Below are 17,313 nucleotides of genomic sequence, written 5' to 3'. Positions count from 1 at the left end.
GCATGGGCACCCACTGAGGAATGAGATGATCTTAAATGTCCTTATGCATGATGGCACAAGTGCACTGTAAAAAAGGCTGCACACCTGACAAATATAGCCTTGATACACTCAAATTAGTGTTACAAGTCCACCAATCTACATAGTCCTACATGTGCCTAAATGGCCATATTAATGCCCTCACTAAAATAGTGTCAAGCACGACCTGTACTAGAAGTGTACATGGCCATTCTACGAGGAAAACAACACCTATAGCACTGAGAAATGTGTCCTTGGATAAGGGTTTAGTGCTCAGAATGAGCTAATGAGGATACAAAGTAAAAATACATTGTCTTTTGCTAGATTACTACTACAGAAACCAAAATGGATTGATACCTGACGTTTTTGGAGCCGAAGTACATTAATTAGGCAATAGCTGGCTATGGTAGCAATTCACAAAACAGCAGCTAAACATAAACTGTATCATATATTACATAGCATTTTTAAGGTGAATAATTTAGAAGTATGCTTTAATCTTTGTTGATAACTAACTAACTACTAATTAGGCCTTTCTACCCCTCTTTTAGTTGTCCAGTTAGCTTTGTAATTGTGATTCCTCTATTTGTCAGTATATAAAAATGTCATGTGTATATTGTGGCATGAACAGTTTTAAATTATTTTGACTTCAATCATAATATATTTCAATTTTGGCCTTTAATTGACAAATGCAATAGTATGTCAGATGGAAACATGTCAGGTTACTTTCAGAAACCATATTTAAAAATGCAATTCACAAGTAGCTCATTGATTAAAGAATAAAAGCAATTGATTTGAAAATAGAAAGGACACATCGTAATAACATTGTATTTAATAACTCCATATAACTTACTGAAACTGAAAGGAAGGATGGTGCAGGTTATATGTGTGTCTCTGACTTTTATCAAAAGCACATTTAGATGAGCATTTTCTCTTGTAACAGAACAAGGTGACCAATACTAATTCTTCTTCCAAACGAGAGATGGGTTTAATTGTAAAATCTGTACAATGTACAGTACATTATTTCTAAAGAGTATCATGTGTACAAAAAACTACAACTATCATTTAAAATGATTGTGCTTTATTTTTTTAAGAATTGAAATGCCCACACTTTGTCCGTTTTCCATTTGCAAAATAAAACCAGTGATAAAATCTTTAAAATTAAATTTTATAAACATTCACAAATTGTAGCTAAAAAAATTGCATTTTAAGCAAAACTTTGATATTAAAATAATAGCAGTCTTACAACTCAACATGTTTTATAGGCAGTATTTTTCCAAACCATTGGTTTAGATATTTGAAGTTGATCCATTTTGTTTCTATCAGCATTATGTTTACATGTATCAAGTATATATACTCCAAGACAAGTGGAAGTACAGCCTGAAATAATGCTGATTGTGATGATGGCATCATTATCACATTATGGAATGGTAGAAGAATTTTAAACTGCATTATAGCATATGTAGCTCAGGTGAAGATGTCAGTAGAGGAATATCAAGGCACTTCCGCAATCAAACTCTTGTCTTCGAGTACATCTTATTACTATATTATGTAAAAAATACAACTACAGGCTTTAAAATGACTAACATTTCATCAGTCATCCTTTGGAGAAATCTTGCTGTGTTGATCTGAAGCTGTGTTTTGGCCTGTGTTCAGAACTTTCTGCAGATAGACATTAAAATCCTTAGTAAAATATGCCTGAGTATTACTTTCTGGTGAAGATCATATAGCTCCAGTGTCCCTGTGAGCAGTTATAGCCCACAGATACTTCCAATTTTTATTTTCAGAAACATAGCCAAAAGGTCTTAAGGTTCTGATGATGTATCAGTTAAAGACTGAAGCAAAGTTTTGTAGACTGCAGAGTTCATGAATCTTGGATAAGAGTCTCTGTGCATTAATGTGTAAATCTGAAGCTGTGCATCATCAAATGTGTGAGGGGTAGGATCAAGCATGTTTCTGTTGATGACCTCACGCACTCTGGAATCAAGGCTAACCTATATTTGGAATAATACAAAATAAGAGTCAACTATTACAGAATATAAAGTGGTATTCATATCAACCTGTGAATTATCACATTTCCAGGACATACTTTTAGTAAATTTCTGTGAAGACATTCTACTGAAACTTTTATAGCTGAGTGGCTGAACATATAGTAAACGTGGTGTAACTCTGCATTTGAATCAATTATGCAGTAGAAATCATTGTTATCTCTGTTTAAAAGCGTGTTTCAGGCATATTCACATGATCAGTTTTGAATAGGTTACAGAAAACATACTGTTGCTTTAGGTTCCAACATTTCAATTAAAAAAAATCTTAGACTACTTCTGCATAACATGGTAAAAAGGATGAAACATATAGCTTAAGTGGCTGTCTCTTTGCTGTTTATTAGAGTAAAAATGTTCAATAAATTACATGTTTTAACCCTTAGGTGCTTCCTTAAAATAATAAAAAAACTGGAATGCATGATATGAACAATTGGCAATAAAGCTTGAAAAAGAAGAATGCTCCAATTAGTTACTAAACCAGAAAGAAGATACGATGGAAGACAGAGATGACTAGAGGACTGGGTAAATGATTGACAGATTTCACTGATTTAAGATTGAAGTGGCTGAAAACTCTGGAACAGCAATTGTGGGGTGACAGGTTGAAAGTTGGGGTGGATGTGCAGCAAGCTCAGTCAGAATAGTGATGAGCTTCACAGTGGATAGAAGACTGGAGGAAATTGCAGAAGATGGATGGAGTAACATGTAAACATTTATAGACAGTGCACTGGGGATTTGGATCCAACATACATCACTCAGGAAAAAGAGAAGACAACACAATAAACCTTTTAACAGCAACCAAGCTCAAGAAAACTAAAATATCTGAATCAGATGAAGACCAATACTTTCCCTCTCTCCTTTTAAGATTATGTTTTGCAGCACTATCTGGAAAATAAATTAAATGCATTTACTCTAGGATTCCATTCTTTTCTATTCTGATAAAATTGTTCCTTATTGATGTTTCCAGACCTAAATGATTGAGAAGTTTTCTGGCTATTACTGGAATGTTGCTGGGACTGGAGGATTTGAGGTATAGGGAGAGGCTGAATAGATTGGGGCTTCATTCGCTGGAGCGTCAGAGGCTGAGGGGTGACCTTACAGAAGTTTATAAAATCATGACAGGCATGGATAGGGTGAAGATAGGTCTTTTTTTTCTAGGGTGATGGTGTCCAAAACTAGAGGGCATAGATTTAAGGTGAGAGGGGCAGATTTAAAAAGAACCTGAGGTGCAACATTTTCACACAGAGGGTGGTGTGTGCATGGATCGAGCTGCTAGAGGAATTGGTGGAGGCAAGTACAATTACAACATTTGAAAGTAATCTGGATGGGTATGAATAAGAAGGGTTTAAAGAGATAGAGGCCAAATGCTGGCAAATGGGAGTAGGTCAGACTGGGATTTCTAGTCAGCGTGGACAAGTTGGACTGAGGGGGTCTGTTTCTGTGCTGTATGTCTCTATTTGTGCTGTTCTGTAATTTCATTCCAAATTCTTGAATTAACATATATAAGTTGAATTGAACTAAGTGATCAGCTCTTGCTGACCTTGTATAGTTTTAGTTTTTGTCCAATTAGATGGAGTATACACTCATTGTACATATTTTAATTGCACTTAAATTTGGGATAATGAAAATTACAATAAAACATTATTTTAATTCAACTCTTGATATGGTAAAACTTTAATAGCACCTTTTTGGTCATTATTTTAAAAATAAACCAGTCATCCACTTAATGTATTAACACTTTTCTTTTTACCTTCTAATATTATTCACTTTAGTGCAGAAAGATTGCATAGTCTTCAGGTATTAATATGAACATGACTGATCTTGTGACTGCATCCACACCTAGACAATAATGCTGTTTATGATATCGTAATAGTTTACTGGAACATGGCTTGTTTTGTTTCAACCTTGTGATTACTCTGGGAGGTGGTTTAGAATTAAACAAAGAACTCAATTATCTAGAACAAAATAATATGGCATAGCCTGAATTTTGCACTTAGCATTGAATAAATGCTTACAGCTGTGCAAAGACGTTTTTGTGGGATTTTTGAGCTATAATTTAGTCATTAAAAGTCTGATGTGACAGCATTCCCTACAAGGGATCTCAGGCCAGCTGAAAAAAGTAAGCAGCAACAAGGGTGAAAAATATTTTTATGCAGTCCTAATTCAAGTTGCATGCTAACCCCTATATGAATTCTTTGTGAGGTAGATAATATTGCGGGCAAATAACTGTGCAGCCCACAAAGGTTACTCTTTGATATAATTGAAAAAATCCTCATGGGCCATATTGTTGACAGCACTGTGTACCCCTGAGAATTGGTGTATTATGCATAGTGTTGCTGGGAGTGATGATAGAGGAGCAAGAATTTCCTCTAGCCTCTTAATCAGACTGAAGAGTAATTGCTGAAGCATGCTGAATCTAAAGCAGGATATGCCAGTTGGAATAATTAATTCTAGTGAAATAATAGTTGGAAATCAATGTAAAGAGATGAAAACAAAAGTGGGATTGAAAAAGAAGAGATGAAAGTAAAAGTAATTTTGATTTTAATATGTCCAACAATAATTAAAATCTGCAGGAATGCAAATCCACACATGTAAAAGTAAATTCTTAGCAGCAGAGGACCTGTTGGCAGTAGTTAAGACATACTATGCCACTAACAATTCTGTTACAGTTGAATAGAAAATAGAAAATAGCCATTTCTAATGTAGATAGTGGGTAACGAATGATTACCCACTATTTGCATCGCAAATTCATACCTTTCATATGTTTGAATGCCATCGCTCTTGGCAATGTACTTGTTTTGAGCATTCAAGACAACAGCCAGGCATATACTGTCATTTTATTGAAACTGGAAGCATCCAGTCTGTGGTCATGGTCATATGACTACAGCAGACTAGGAGGATATTGGCACAGTCTGCATTTCTGTAAATAGGCCTGGTTTTTGTATAAAAAATAATCGTATGCATTCTCATATGCATTTTGTGTTTTCCAGCATACCAAATATACTCATAACTGTTCTCATATGTTAGACTTGTGCCTTGCTGTTAGTCAGTTTTGCTCCTCCACTGACTAGGTCCTGGAGGAGTATCTTCGCTCATCCTGTCATTAGCTCAAAGGGCATTAGTCCAGTGGCTCTTAAAGGCATTGCTCTCTGGGCCATCAGGATGGCTGGTAGGGAAAGGGTCCTATCACTGCCTTGTTTAGAGAATTTTTCAGCATTTTATTCATTCACTCTACCATATGTGAACTGTGTGGGTGGTAGGGAGTATGATAATTTTGTGTTATACTCAAAGGTTTGCATGTTTCCTTCAGGCATTTATCTGTGAAGTGGATTACTTGGTCTGGGTCTAATAGTAAGGGAACCTCCCACTTGGGTATTATTTCAGTTGCCAATAATTTTGCCACCAAGGCTGTGATTATGGGGAATGCTTCTACCCATCTGGTAAACTGGTCGACCATGATCGGATGAAATTTCTTATTCTGGCTTTGTTGGAGTGGATATATATAATCCATTTGAATGTGTTCCCAAAGTTCCCATGGACTGGGCTGATGGATCATTTTAATTTTAATTCCCTGTCCTGGTTCTGTCTGTGCTCTTGCAGTGCATCTCTGGCAAAGTTTTGCCATGTTGCTTCCCATTCCTTTCCGTCACCAGCAATTAGAGATCAGCTGAATCATTTTATCCCTTCCTACAGGTGCTAACCCATAGTAAATGTTGTATTGGGTCTTTTGGCAGAATGTGGGGGTGACTACCTCACCTTCCTTTCTCCAATTATCATCTGCTCCTAATGCTACCCTGTCTTCAATCCATTCTGATTTTCTTTCTGAGCTTGTTGTTGTTTGTAAACTTCAAATATTCCATTCATCATCTTTGGCTTCTTGCTCTCTCACAGCTGTTTTTGATATCACTTTCTGTTCTAACATTGCTTTTACTGCAGTATCTGCACTCTGGTCATTCCCTCTCTGCTCAGGCATCTGACTCTTTCTGTGTTCCTTTATTTTAATTACTGCTGCTTCTTTTGGCTTAATTGCAGCAGCCACTAGGTCCGATGCTGAGTTACACTACCATTTGAGGTAACATAGCCTCATTTTGCCAATTGCATCATATAGTCATGGATTACACCAAAAGCATATCTATTGTCTGTATAGATGTTAGTCCTTTATCCTCTACCTAACTGTAGGGCTTTTAGTTTGGCTACTTGTGCAGAAGGACATCCTTCTACATTTTCTTCTGCCAAAAGCTCCCCTTTCAAATTAACCACGGCTAACCTTGTCCAGGCCTCACTATCATAATACTTTTGTGCTCCATCTACAAACATGGCTTTCACATCTGTCCGCTCTAATAGCTCTTCTTTAATTCGACCCGGTCTTTCCTCTTCTTGCTCCACGAGGAGGATATAATCATGTGTCTCTCTTTCCTGTTTCACATAGCTTGCTGGGTTCTCCCTGTTATCTTTAACCATTTCCATGTGCTTGTCTCCTGGCAACAGCGTAGCTTCCCATTTAGCTCGCAAACTGTAACTCCTCTCAGTTTGTCAGCTTCCAGTAGCTGGACTATACCTTCCCGAGTTGTGTCAAGGGGTAGTGCCCAGGTAGCACACTGGATGACTCAAACACGAGTGTTATCCTATCATGACTAGATCCATTTTACCTGGATAGTATCTCTGTCACACTACTGCAGACTGATTGCCAGTGCTCTCACTGCAAAAGAGGTGAAAGGGATTTTTAAGCTCAGGGATTTCTGGTGCTGGTGTGGAGGCTAGTGTCTGTTTGATTTTTTTTGAAAGGCTGTTTCCTACTCAGGTTCCCATTCAATTTTCTCTGACCTAGCCCCCAATTTCCCATTCTGTTTGATGTGAATGTCATCTTTAACAGAGATACTTTCTTAGAAATGTTAATCCATGTATGATATTATTTTACTGCTACTGGATGAAGTAATGCATGGATAGAGAACTGGATAATTAATAAAAAACACAAAGTGGGCTATCAGCAGAAATTAACTAAGGGGATGTCAAGAACCTAGCAGCCATCGTTCCAGGAAACACACACCAACAGGGAGCCAATGGCTCGCAAAAAGGTAGAGTGTGTTTTGTGTGCAATAAAGACAGGCCTTGGATAGTTCACTGTAATTTTTTACAAAATTCCTGCAGTAATTAAATTGTCCTTAAACTTGTTTTACTGCTCTAACAGTAACTGTGTTTTTTCAATACTGCAGTTTTCCTTCCCAATGGAATGCTGCAGATGCTTTGTTATACTTTCCAGTGTCATTGGCAACTGGCTGGAGATTGATCTGTGTATATTTAAATCTTCATCCTTGCATGCCACCATTTCAGAACCAAACTTTCTCACATTTCTTTTTGGGACAACTGTTGACGAAATGCTATGAACATCCAGGTTCTCTCAGAGAAACTGAGCACAATGACAGCAAGTTAACAACCTGGAGATGTAGCCAGGTCCATGAGCTGGGTATGTGTCCTTGAATGCAAAGTGCCCTTGCTGCTGCATTACAGTGATAGTTACCAATGCCACATCAAAGTGCAGAAGCATCCTGTAAGTGGACTGGAGTTGTGCCATTAGGGTTCTTCGAGACTGTAACATATTTGATGTCAATGTCTGTAGACATTGGGTGTGTGGGGCTGGGCCCCATGGAGCATGCCCAGTGACCAACACAGAGGTCCTTTGGAGCAAATGGTGGCTGAATTCACAAGGTACTGCTCTGGTTTTTTAGTCAACTTATCTTGATGTCCAGCTTGTTTAGCAAGTTGGGCTATGAATGAGCATACATTAAGCTGTAATTTTCCTTAATTAGCAACTTGCTACTGCCTAATGGGAAACTGACATTGGCAAGAGCAATGAAGCAGTGAGATAGTCTTTATGTAGAAATCAGCCTCATTAGACTTTAATGTGATACTGCCAAAATCTCACAATAACCCACATCAGTCAGATGCCTATAAAATTCCAGCTTTTGACATTTCCAACTAGGCACTTATGAAAATTTTCATGAGCAAATAAAATGGCCAGGCACACTTTCTTGATTCGTGTGTAAGGCCATTACGCTTGTGTTAATGCACTGGTTGCAAATTCAACTGGTTGTCTTGGTTTATTAAAGTTGCATTGAGTCCTGTCTCATTCGCATCACAATACAGGATAACTTCATCATACAGATCAGAGTATTTCAGCACTGATACCTGCATCATTAGTTGCTTGATTTTAGTGAATGCTGCCTCTTATTCCATGTGTCAAAACGACTGCATGTCAGAGTTATGGTAATGGTTCATGCTTTGATGACAATTTGGGAAGATGTTTGCAAAACAGCCCTAAATAGTATTAATGCAGTCGGATCTTGTTGATCAGCATAACCACCTCCTGTGCTGTAAATTTCTGAGTCTTACTCTCTCTATGAGACACATCTGTGTCTATCAGACTCTTTATGTTGATCTGATGTTCAACATCTGCTGTCATCATTTCAACAGTCACAACACATTTATCACGTTGGCTGATTGAACCAACAGGTTGTATGATATAGAGTGTTTTGCTAGACTCTTTGTCTGTTATCTCTCTAGTGGACAACTATAACTCCTTCAAAAATAGAAATGGCTGGAAAAGCTCAGCAGGTCTGGCAGTATCTGTGAAGAGAAATCAGAATTAATATTTTGGGTCCGGTGACTTCAGAACCAGACCCAAAACATTAACTCTGATTTCTCTTCACAGAAGCTGCCAAACAAACTGAGCTTTCCCAGCAACTTCTGTTTTTGTTTCTGATTTACAGCATCTGCAGTTCTTTCCATTTTTATTTAGATCTCGTTGTTGTGCTTCCTTCCAGTCATCCATTTGTGTGCAAAATGATTTCTCATTTGCAGTGAGGACACTGCTTTCCCCACACTGTACATGCCTTCTTTTCCTCTGTGTGATGCCCTCTGCAGTATGTTTATCCTCTCCTTTATCCAGGATTATTCTGCCCTTTACACCTGGAATATCTAACATCATATTTTAAGGTCTGTTCTATTCTGCCATGAATATGCCCTAGTTGTTGAGTTACAAGCTCAGCATTTGTGCAAATGTCAATTGTTTTCCTGACAGCAAGTTCCTCATCCCTTAGTAGGTGTGCTCTCAATGTGGTATCTCTAATGTCTGATACAATCCTATCATGTTCAAAGATTGTCTTTTAGTTGTGCAAATTTACAAGATTCTGCAACTTCAGCCAATGAAGTCAGACACTGATCAATGGACTGTTTTTAACCTTGGCTTCTACTATTAATATGTACTGTTCACGACTTTCATTCATTTTGGGTCCAAAGCGTGACTTCAAGGCTTTGAAAATGCCATAGATTCATAGATTTAGGCCCTTCGGCCATCCATGCCGACCAGCTTTCCTAAACTGAACCACTCCCATTTGCCTACATTTGGCCCATCTCCCTCTAAAATGTTTTTATCCATGTACCTGTCAAAAGGTCTCTGAAATGTTGTAATTGTACCCACCTCTTCCATTTCCTTTGGCAGGTCATTCCATATATGCATCACCCTTTGTGTGGAAAAGTTGCCCTTAGGTTCTCTTTTAAATATTTCCCCCTCTCACCTTAAACCTGTGCTCTCTAGTTTTGGACTTCACTATCCTCAGGAAAGGATCTTGGCTATTCACCTTATCTATGCCCTTTCATGATTTTTTAAACCTCTTTATGGACACCCCTCAGCCTGCTACGCTCCAAGGAAAAAAGTCTTAGCATATCCATTCTCTCTTTATAATTCAAACCGTATAGTCTTAATAATATTTTGTAAATTTTACCTGCACCCTTTCCAGTTTAATCACATCCTTCCTATAGCAGGGTGACTGGAATTGTATACAGTACTCCAAATGCAGTACTCAATGCTTTAACTGACGAAGGCAAGTGTGCCTAATGCCTTCTTCACTATTCTGTCCATCTGTGACACCACTTTCAAGGAACTATGTATTTGCATCCCTCGGCTCTCTGTTTGACAGCACTCCCCAGAGCCCTAATATTAACTGTGCAAGTCCTGCCCTAGTTTGTCTTACTGAAATGCAACACCTGTAATTTCTCTGTTAGGTGCCTTGCAATTTCTTCCCTAACTTCCCACAATATTCTGGGATACATTTGATCAGGTTCCATGGATTTATGTACATATATGCATTTTAAGACATCCAGCACCTTCTCTTCTGTAATGTGAACTCTTTTCAACACATCACTATTCACTCCCCTGCATTCCCTAGCTTCTGTGTCCTTTCTTCTTTGTAAATACCGACACAAAGTATTTGTTTAGAATCTCACCCATCCCCTGTGGTTCCACACTCATTGATCTTTAAGTGGTCCTATTATCCCTGTAGTTACTCTTTTGTTCTTAATAAACTTGTAGAACCTCTTTGGATTCTCCTTTACACTATCCGCCAACATGGCCTCTTGGCCCCTTTTTGCCCTCTTGATTTCCCTCTTAAGTGCAGTCCTACACCACCTTCTGTACTCCTCAAGGGATTCACTTGATTCCAGCTCTCTACACCTGGCATATGCCTCCTTCTTTTTCTTGACCAGAGCCTCAATATCTCTATCATCCAGTGTTCCCTATTCCTGCTAGTCTTGCCCTTCACACTAACAGGGACATGATGGCACTGAATACTCATTATCTCGCTTTTGAAAGCAGGAAAATGGCCAGTTCAGCTATGTATCACCTTTCTACCAGAGCTAAGAGAGGGAAAGTTGCAACTATCACTTTTTAACCAGTGTTTCAGCTGTGGCCTGTTTCTTTGTTTATTTTCCCATTTTTTTTCAGTTGCTAACAGCAGCTTTCACAATCTTGAACATTACTGTGTATCTCTGTCAGCAGAGATACTATACGGTTTGAATTATAGAGTCATAGAAAGTAGTGCTATTTTACAGCTCTTCAACAATCAATCTCAGCTCTACTCTGACATCATATTTTCAGTTCTCAAGACATCATTCTGGCCTATATGTGATTTTACTGAAATTGGTTCCAAACCCTCATCCCCTAGTCAGTGCACCATAATAGGGTTTATATGACAATGGCAAGCCAGAAAGGATTCTGGTACAGATTTCGCCTTTTTCCACCAATGCAGTGAAGCTTGGAACCTAAGAATGAGGAGCAGGAGTAGGCAATTCAGACTCTACTGTCCCACTCTGCCATTTAATACAATCTTGGCTGATTTCATCTCAATCCCAACTCCGCCTTCTTGCCCACTTCACATAACTCTTTGACCCATTACTAAATAAAACCTATTTGTCTCCTTAAATTTATTCAGTGTCCTGGTATCCACCACACTCTGGGATAGTCAATTCTAAAGGTAACTTGTTGACGAGCAGGACTATCGCAGCAGTAACTTCTACATTTTTACTTTCAACTGTGCATACTGGGATGTCAGATGTTGCTGTCATTTTATTCCTTGGTAATTCAGCCTTGACAGTCTCACTGTTATTCTCACAGCAAAATCTAAGCCGATATATTGTTTTGGTCTATTCCTATCATTTATTTGACATTTGTTTAACAGGTGCTTTCCAGTCACAGATGTAAAATAGCTTGAATGGTTTGCTGTGCATCACGATATGAAAATAATTAAATTGACACAGTCTAATCATAGAATTCCTACAGTGTGGAAACATGCCCTTTGGATCCATACTGTTCCTCTGGAGGACACCCCCTCTGCATTTCCCATAGCTAATCCAACTAGCTTGCACGCCCCTGAACACTATGGGCAATTTACAATGGCAAATCCACATAACCTGCACATCTCTAGGCTGTGGGAGGAAACCAGACCACCCAGAGGAATCCCAGATAGACATGGGGAGAATGTCAAAACTCCACATAGACAGTTGTCTGAGACCAAAATCGAACCCAGATTCCTGGTGCTGTGAGGCAGCATTACTAACCACAGAGCCACCCTGCAAACCTTGTAACCCTGATGCCTAGCGGCCCTAATAATAGTTAATGAAGCAGCCTGAAGCTAATTCAGGCAGATTAATAGCATCTGCATTATTGCTTCACACATGGCTTGAGCTTGTTTGTTATAAAGACAATGAGAAAGTGAGGACTGCAGTTGCTGGAGACCAGAGTTGAAAAATGTGATGCTGGAAAAACACAGCAGGCCAGGCAGCATCCGAGGAGCAGGAGCATCGATGTTTTGGGCATAAGCCCTTTTTCAGATTCCTGAAGAAGGGCTTATGCCCGAAACATCGATTCTCCTGCTCCTCGGATGCTGCCTAGCCTGCTGTGTTTTTCCAGCATCACATTTTTCAACTCTATTTTAAAGACAAGTCGGCTATTGGAAGAAGATGGTAGAAATTGTAATAAAAGCAAGTTACTGCGGATGCTGGAATCTGAAACCAAAAGAGAAAATGCTGGAAAATCTCAGCAGGTCTGGCAGCATCTGTAAGGAGAAAAAGGAGCTGACGTTTCGAGTCTAACTGACCCTTTGTCAAAGTTCAAATTGTAAGTTCTTTTTAACAACTTGATTTTCAAACTGAATACCTATTCTGAGATTGATTTGGAGTTGCCAATGTTTAAAACATTAGAAAAGACAGAGTAATGTCAGAATAAAGTTAAAAAATCACACAACACCACTAACTTTCAGAGTACTGCTCCTTCATCAGGTGTTTGAGGGCCACAACCACCTGATGAAGGAGCAACGCTCTGAAAACAAGTGCTTCCAAATAAATCTGTTGGACTATAACCTGGCATTGTGTGATTTTTAACTTTATTCTGACATTACTCTGTTTTTTTCTAATGCTTTAAACATTGGCTTATAGATGGAAGGATTATTTATATATTATCAAGGAAAGAAAAATCAAAAGATGAGCAGCATATAAAAGGAACAGAACAAAGGGAGGGTTGAGGGAAAGGAAAACACCCACATTCATACCCACGTAATGTACATATGTGTAGAAGGACCAGTAAAGTGCTTCGAAGGAAACATGAGATAATTAATTGACTTAAGTGATATTAATATATTTCAAGAAACAGTTAATGAGCAAGATTAAAGGAATTTAATTGACCAGATAATGGATGAATTGCTGAGACAGTATTCATAGATAGAATCCCTACAGAGTAGAAACAGGCCATTTGCCCCAACAAGTCCACACCGACTCTCTGAAGAGTATCCCACCCAGTCCCATTCCCCTACTCTATATTTCCCCTAACTAATGCACCCAAGCTGTACATCCCTGAGCACAAAGCACAATTTACCATGGCCAATTCACCTAACCAACACATCTTTTGGATTGTGGGAGGAAACTGGAGCACACGGAGGAAAGCCATGTAGACATGGAGAGAATGTGCAAATGCCACATACAGTTGCCTGAGGCTGGAATCGAACCTGAGTCCCTGGTGCTGTGAGACATCAGTGTTAATCACCGAGCCACCGTGACACCTGTATGAGATACAAAGCAGATTTGAAATGGAAAGAAGCCAAGTTGCCAAAACGGAATAATGTTTAGAAATCTTATTCAAAGAAGAAAGAATCGGTTGATGCCATGATGACAGATGTCTTCGCCAGCCTGTATTCCCATGAAATCTCCATCCTAATCACCAATCTACTATCCTCTAGGAACAACATCAACACCAGTGTGTTAAGCCTTCACACTTGAAATGATCAATGGTATTGTTAAGTTCAGAGTGCCAAACAGAATAACAAAATATTATCCCTTAGCCTTTTTGAGCTTCATTAGAAAAGTGTGGAAGATTAAAGACAAGGAGATCTGAGTGAGATCGAGAGAGGGCATTCAAATGACAAATGACAGGAAGCTCAGACCTGAACTTGCAGAGTGGAAGCACTCAGTGAATCAGCCTCTGATTTGCAATTGATTTCCCATGCCTGTAAAGAAAACAATTTCATAAATAGCAGACACTGTATACTAAGTGAAAGGGATTGCGTGTAAAATGCCATCTCACTTGGAAGGAACTTTTGAAGCCTAGGACAATAATGAAGGAAGAGAAGGGAGAATAGTTGAAGGTAGAGTGAGCCAGGTTTCACACAGGTTTGGTCCTTTCATATAACAGAAAAGAGGGAGTGTTGTGTTTGAAGCTAATATCACATTGAGGTGATGGGAATGGTAGGAGATAACCTGGCAATGTGAGGTGGAAAGTGAAAACCTAGAAAAGAGTTGAGTAGGAAAGAAAAGGAATGAGAGCAGACTCAAAAGAAATATGACAAATTAGATTGAGTGCCTAATTTGTGACAGTAAAGATGAAATAGCAATTAATTAATAATTGCAATTGATTTTCCCAAAGCTATAGAGAAGACCATTTCATAACCAGAAAACACCATGTTAACTCACTTGGGAAGAAACTTTGGGGCCCAGGACAATAATGAGGGAAGAGAAGAATAAACAGCTTTGCAGCTCTTATACTTCAAAGAGCGTGGTGCTGGAAAAGCACAGCCAATCCAGCAGCATCTGAGGAGCAGGAGAATCAACATTTCGGGCATAAACCCTTCATCTGGAATGATGCTTGTGGCCAAAGGGGGCTGAGAGATAAATGGGAGTGGGGTGGGGCTGGAAGGAAGTTACCTGGGAATGTGGTAGGTAGATGAAGGTGGAAGTGAAGGTGATAGGTCGGAGTGGAGGGTAAACCAGATAGGTGGGAAGGAAGATGGACAGGTAGGACAGTTCCAGAGGGCAGTGCTAAGTTAGAAGTTTGGATCTGGGATAAGGTGGGGAGAGGGGAGGTGAGAAAACTGGTGAAATCCACATTGATCTTGTGTGGTTGGAGGGTCCCAAGGCAGAAGATGACGCATTGTTCCTTCAAGCATTGGGTGGTGTGGGTTGGCTGTGGAGGAGGCCCAGAACTTGCATGTCCTTTGCGGAGTAGAAGGGGGAGTTAAAGTGTTCGGCCATGGGGTGGTGGGTTGTTTAGTGTGCGTTCTCAGAGATGTTCTCTGAAATGTTTTGCAAGTTGGCATCCTGTCTCCCTAATGTAGAGGAGATGTCAGGAGCAAATGACATAGTAGATGACACATGTGGAAGTCCAGATAAATCTCTGTTGGATGTGGAAGGATCCTTTGGGGCCTTGGATGGAGGTGAAGGGTGAGGTGCGGCCGCAGGTTTTGCACTTCTTGTGGTGGCAGGGGAAGGTGCCGGGAGCAGAAGGTGGGTTCGTGGGGGGCATGGACCTAACAAGGGAGTTGCAGAGGGAATGGCCTCTCCAGAATGCAGATAGGGGTAGGGAGGGAAACGTATCTCTGGTGGTGGGGTCTCTTTGCAGGTGGCAGAAATGGAAATGGAGGATGATGCGATGTATCCGGAGGTTAGTGGCTGGAAGGTGAGGACCGAGGGTTCTGTCCTTGTTGCGATTGGAGCGATGGGGTTGAAGGATGGATGTGCAGGAAGTGGAGGAGATGCACTGGAGGGCATCCTCGATCATGTGGGAGGGGAAATTGCAGTCTTTGAAGGAGAAGGCCATCTAGGATGTTCTACGGTGGAACTGGTCCTCCTGGGAACAGATGTGGCAGAAGCGGAGGAATTGGGAATAGGGGATAGCATTTTTACAGGAGGCAGAGTTAGAGGAGGTGAGTCCAGGTAGCTGTGGGAATCCGTGGGTTTGTAGTGGATGTCCGTGTTGATTCGGTCGCCGGAAATGGAGATGGAGAGGTCAAGGACAGAGGTGTCTGAGATAGTCCAGGTGAACTTGTGGTCAGGGTGGAAGGTGTTACAGAATTTGATGAACTGTTCATCCTCCTTGTGGGCATCTAGGGTGGTGCCGATACAGTCATCGATGTAGTGGAGGAAAAGATGGGGAATGGTGCCGCTGCTGAAGGTGGACTGTTTCACCTACCCAACGAAGAGACAAGCATAGCTGGGGCCATGTGGGTACCCATGGCTACTCCTTTGGTCTGGAGGAAGTGGGAGGATTCAAAGGAGAAATTGTTGAGGTGAGGACCAGTTTATCCAAACAAATGTCAGTGTCAGTGGAAGGGTACTGGTTGGGTTGGTATGAGAGGAAGAAACAGAGGGCTTGGAGGCCTTTGTCATGATGGATGGATGTGTACAGGGACTGGATGTCCATGGTGGAGATAAGGCATTGGGGGCCAGGGAAGCAAAAGTCATGGAAGAGGTGGAGGGCATGGGTGGTGTCATGAATGTAGGTGCACAGTTCCTGGACCAAGGGGTCAGGGCAGTCTCAAGGTATGTAGTAATACGTTTGGTGGGGCAGGAGCAGGCCAAAATGATGGGCCAACCGGGGCAGTCAGGCTTGTGAATTTTGGGTAGGAGGTAGAACCGAGCGGTTTGGGCAGGAGGTAGAACCGAGCGGTTTGTGCAGGAGACAGAACTGGGTGGTTTGGGCAGGAGGTAGAACCTCTTATATTTAAACAAGAAGAAGGCAGGAAAGGGACAATAGTTAAAGGAATAGTTGGAGTATAACAAAGAACAACTTTTAAGTGGAGCAAAACATATTGAAAAGGAGATTAATTTTAAGGAAATGATGGATATGAAAAAAATGAGAAAATGTACAACTAATATACTTACAACACCATTATAATATTAAATTTCAGCGTAGAATGGTCTAAATTTTAGAATTATTTATTTGCCAATACAATTCAGGAAATTCTGTATTAAATTTTGAAATTATTCCTATTTCTTCTTGTGAATAATGTTGCTTGGTTATAGCACTGAGAAACGTAATCTACAATTTCCAGTTATATCACATGATCAATTACAAGTGGTATGTATTAGAAGAAACAGTTTTTTATTTCACAGCTTAAAATATTTTGTATACGTTCCTATGCTGGATTTTAGAAACAGACTGTTTTTAAAGATATTTGATTTTAACATTTGTGTTAGTATACCAGCAATTCAACTATAAGCCCCTCTCCATTTTGTCACTGTATTAAGTACACCAATGAATGCATAAATTATTTCTGTCACAATCTGAGAAACTGGTTACAAAAAGCATGTATAGCAGCAGCCAAATAGTTCTACTTAGATTAGAAAAAGAGAGAAGTAATTCAATTTTAATTTAAAAGCCAAATAACAAATGGTAGAGCAGTCAAAATATTAGCCATTAACTCACTCACTAAAAATTCCAAGAAAAAGAATTTTGGTCCTTTACTGCTGTGACTGATGTTTTCACTAATATTATTTTTACATTTTTTTATTATTTTAAGAATGATCAAATAGCATTTGGATTTTTTTGTTTCTAAGTTTGGGAATTTGTATTGTAGACACTTCAGTAAGGCATGTTTTAGATTGGACTGGTTTCTGGAAAAATCTGCTTTAAATATGGTTAGGTGATTACTCTGTTGAT

At 39.7% G+C, this 17,313-nt stretch overlaps 1 protein-coding gene across 9 annotated transcripts in view; it reads right to left on the bottom strand.

The window, feature by feature from the left end:
* Positions 1-694: 694 nt before the first annotated feature.
* rgs20 (regulator of G protein signaling 20) overlaps positions 695-17,313 on the bottom strand; it is a 278,451-nt gene continuing 261,832 nt past the window's right edge. For all 9 annotated transcript variants that reach the window (XM_072570533.1, XM_072570534.1, XM_072570535.1 and 6 more), the window contains one exon: positions 695-2,006. In XM_072570533.1, the coding sequence (XP_072426634.1) occupies positions 1,818-2,006 (189 nt within the window). In that variant the 3' untranslated portion in view covers positions 695-1,817. The remainder of the gene's footprint in view (positions 2,007-17,313) is intronic.

Source organism: Chiloscyllium punctatum, chromosome 5 (assembly GCF_047496795.1).
Source record: "Chiloscyllium punctatum isolate Juve2018m chromosome 5, sChiPun1.3, whole genome shotgun sequence".
NCBI classification, from domain to species: domain Eukaryota; kingdom Metazoa; phylum Chordata; class Chondrichthyes; order Orectolobiformes; family Hemiscylliidae; genus Chiloscyllium; species Chiloscyllium punctatum.
This window is presented reverse-complemented; position numbering and strand designations above follow the sequence as displayed.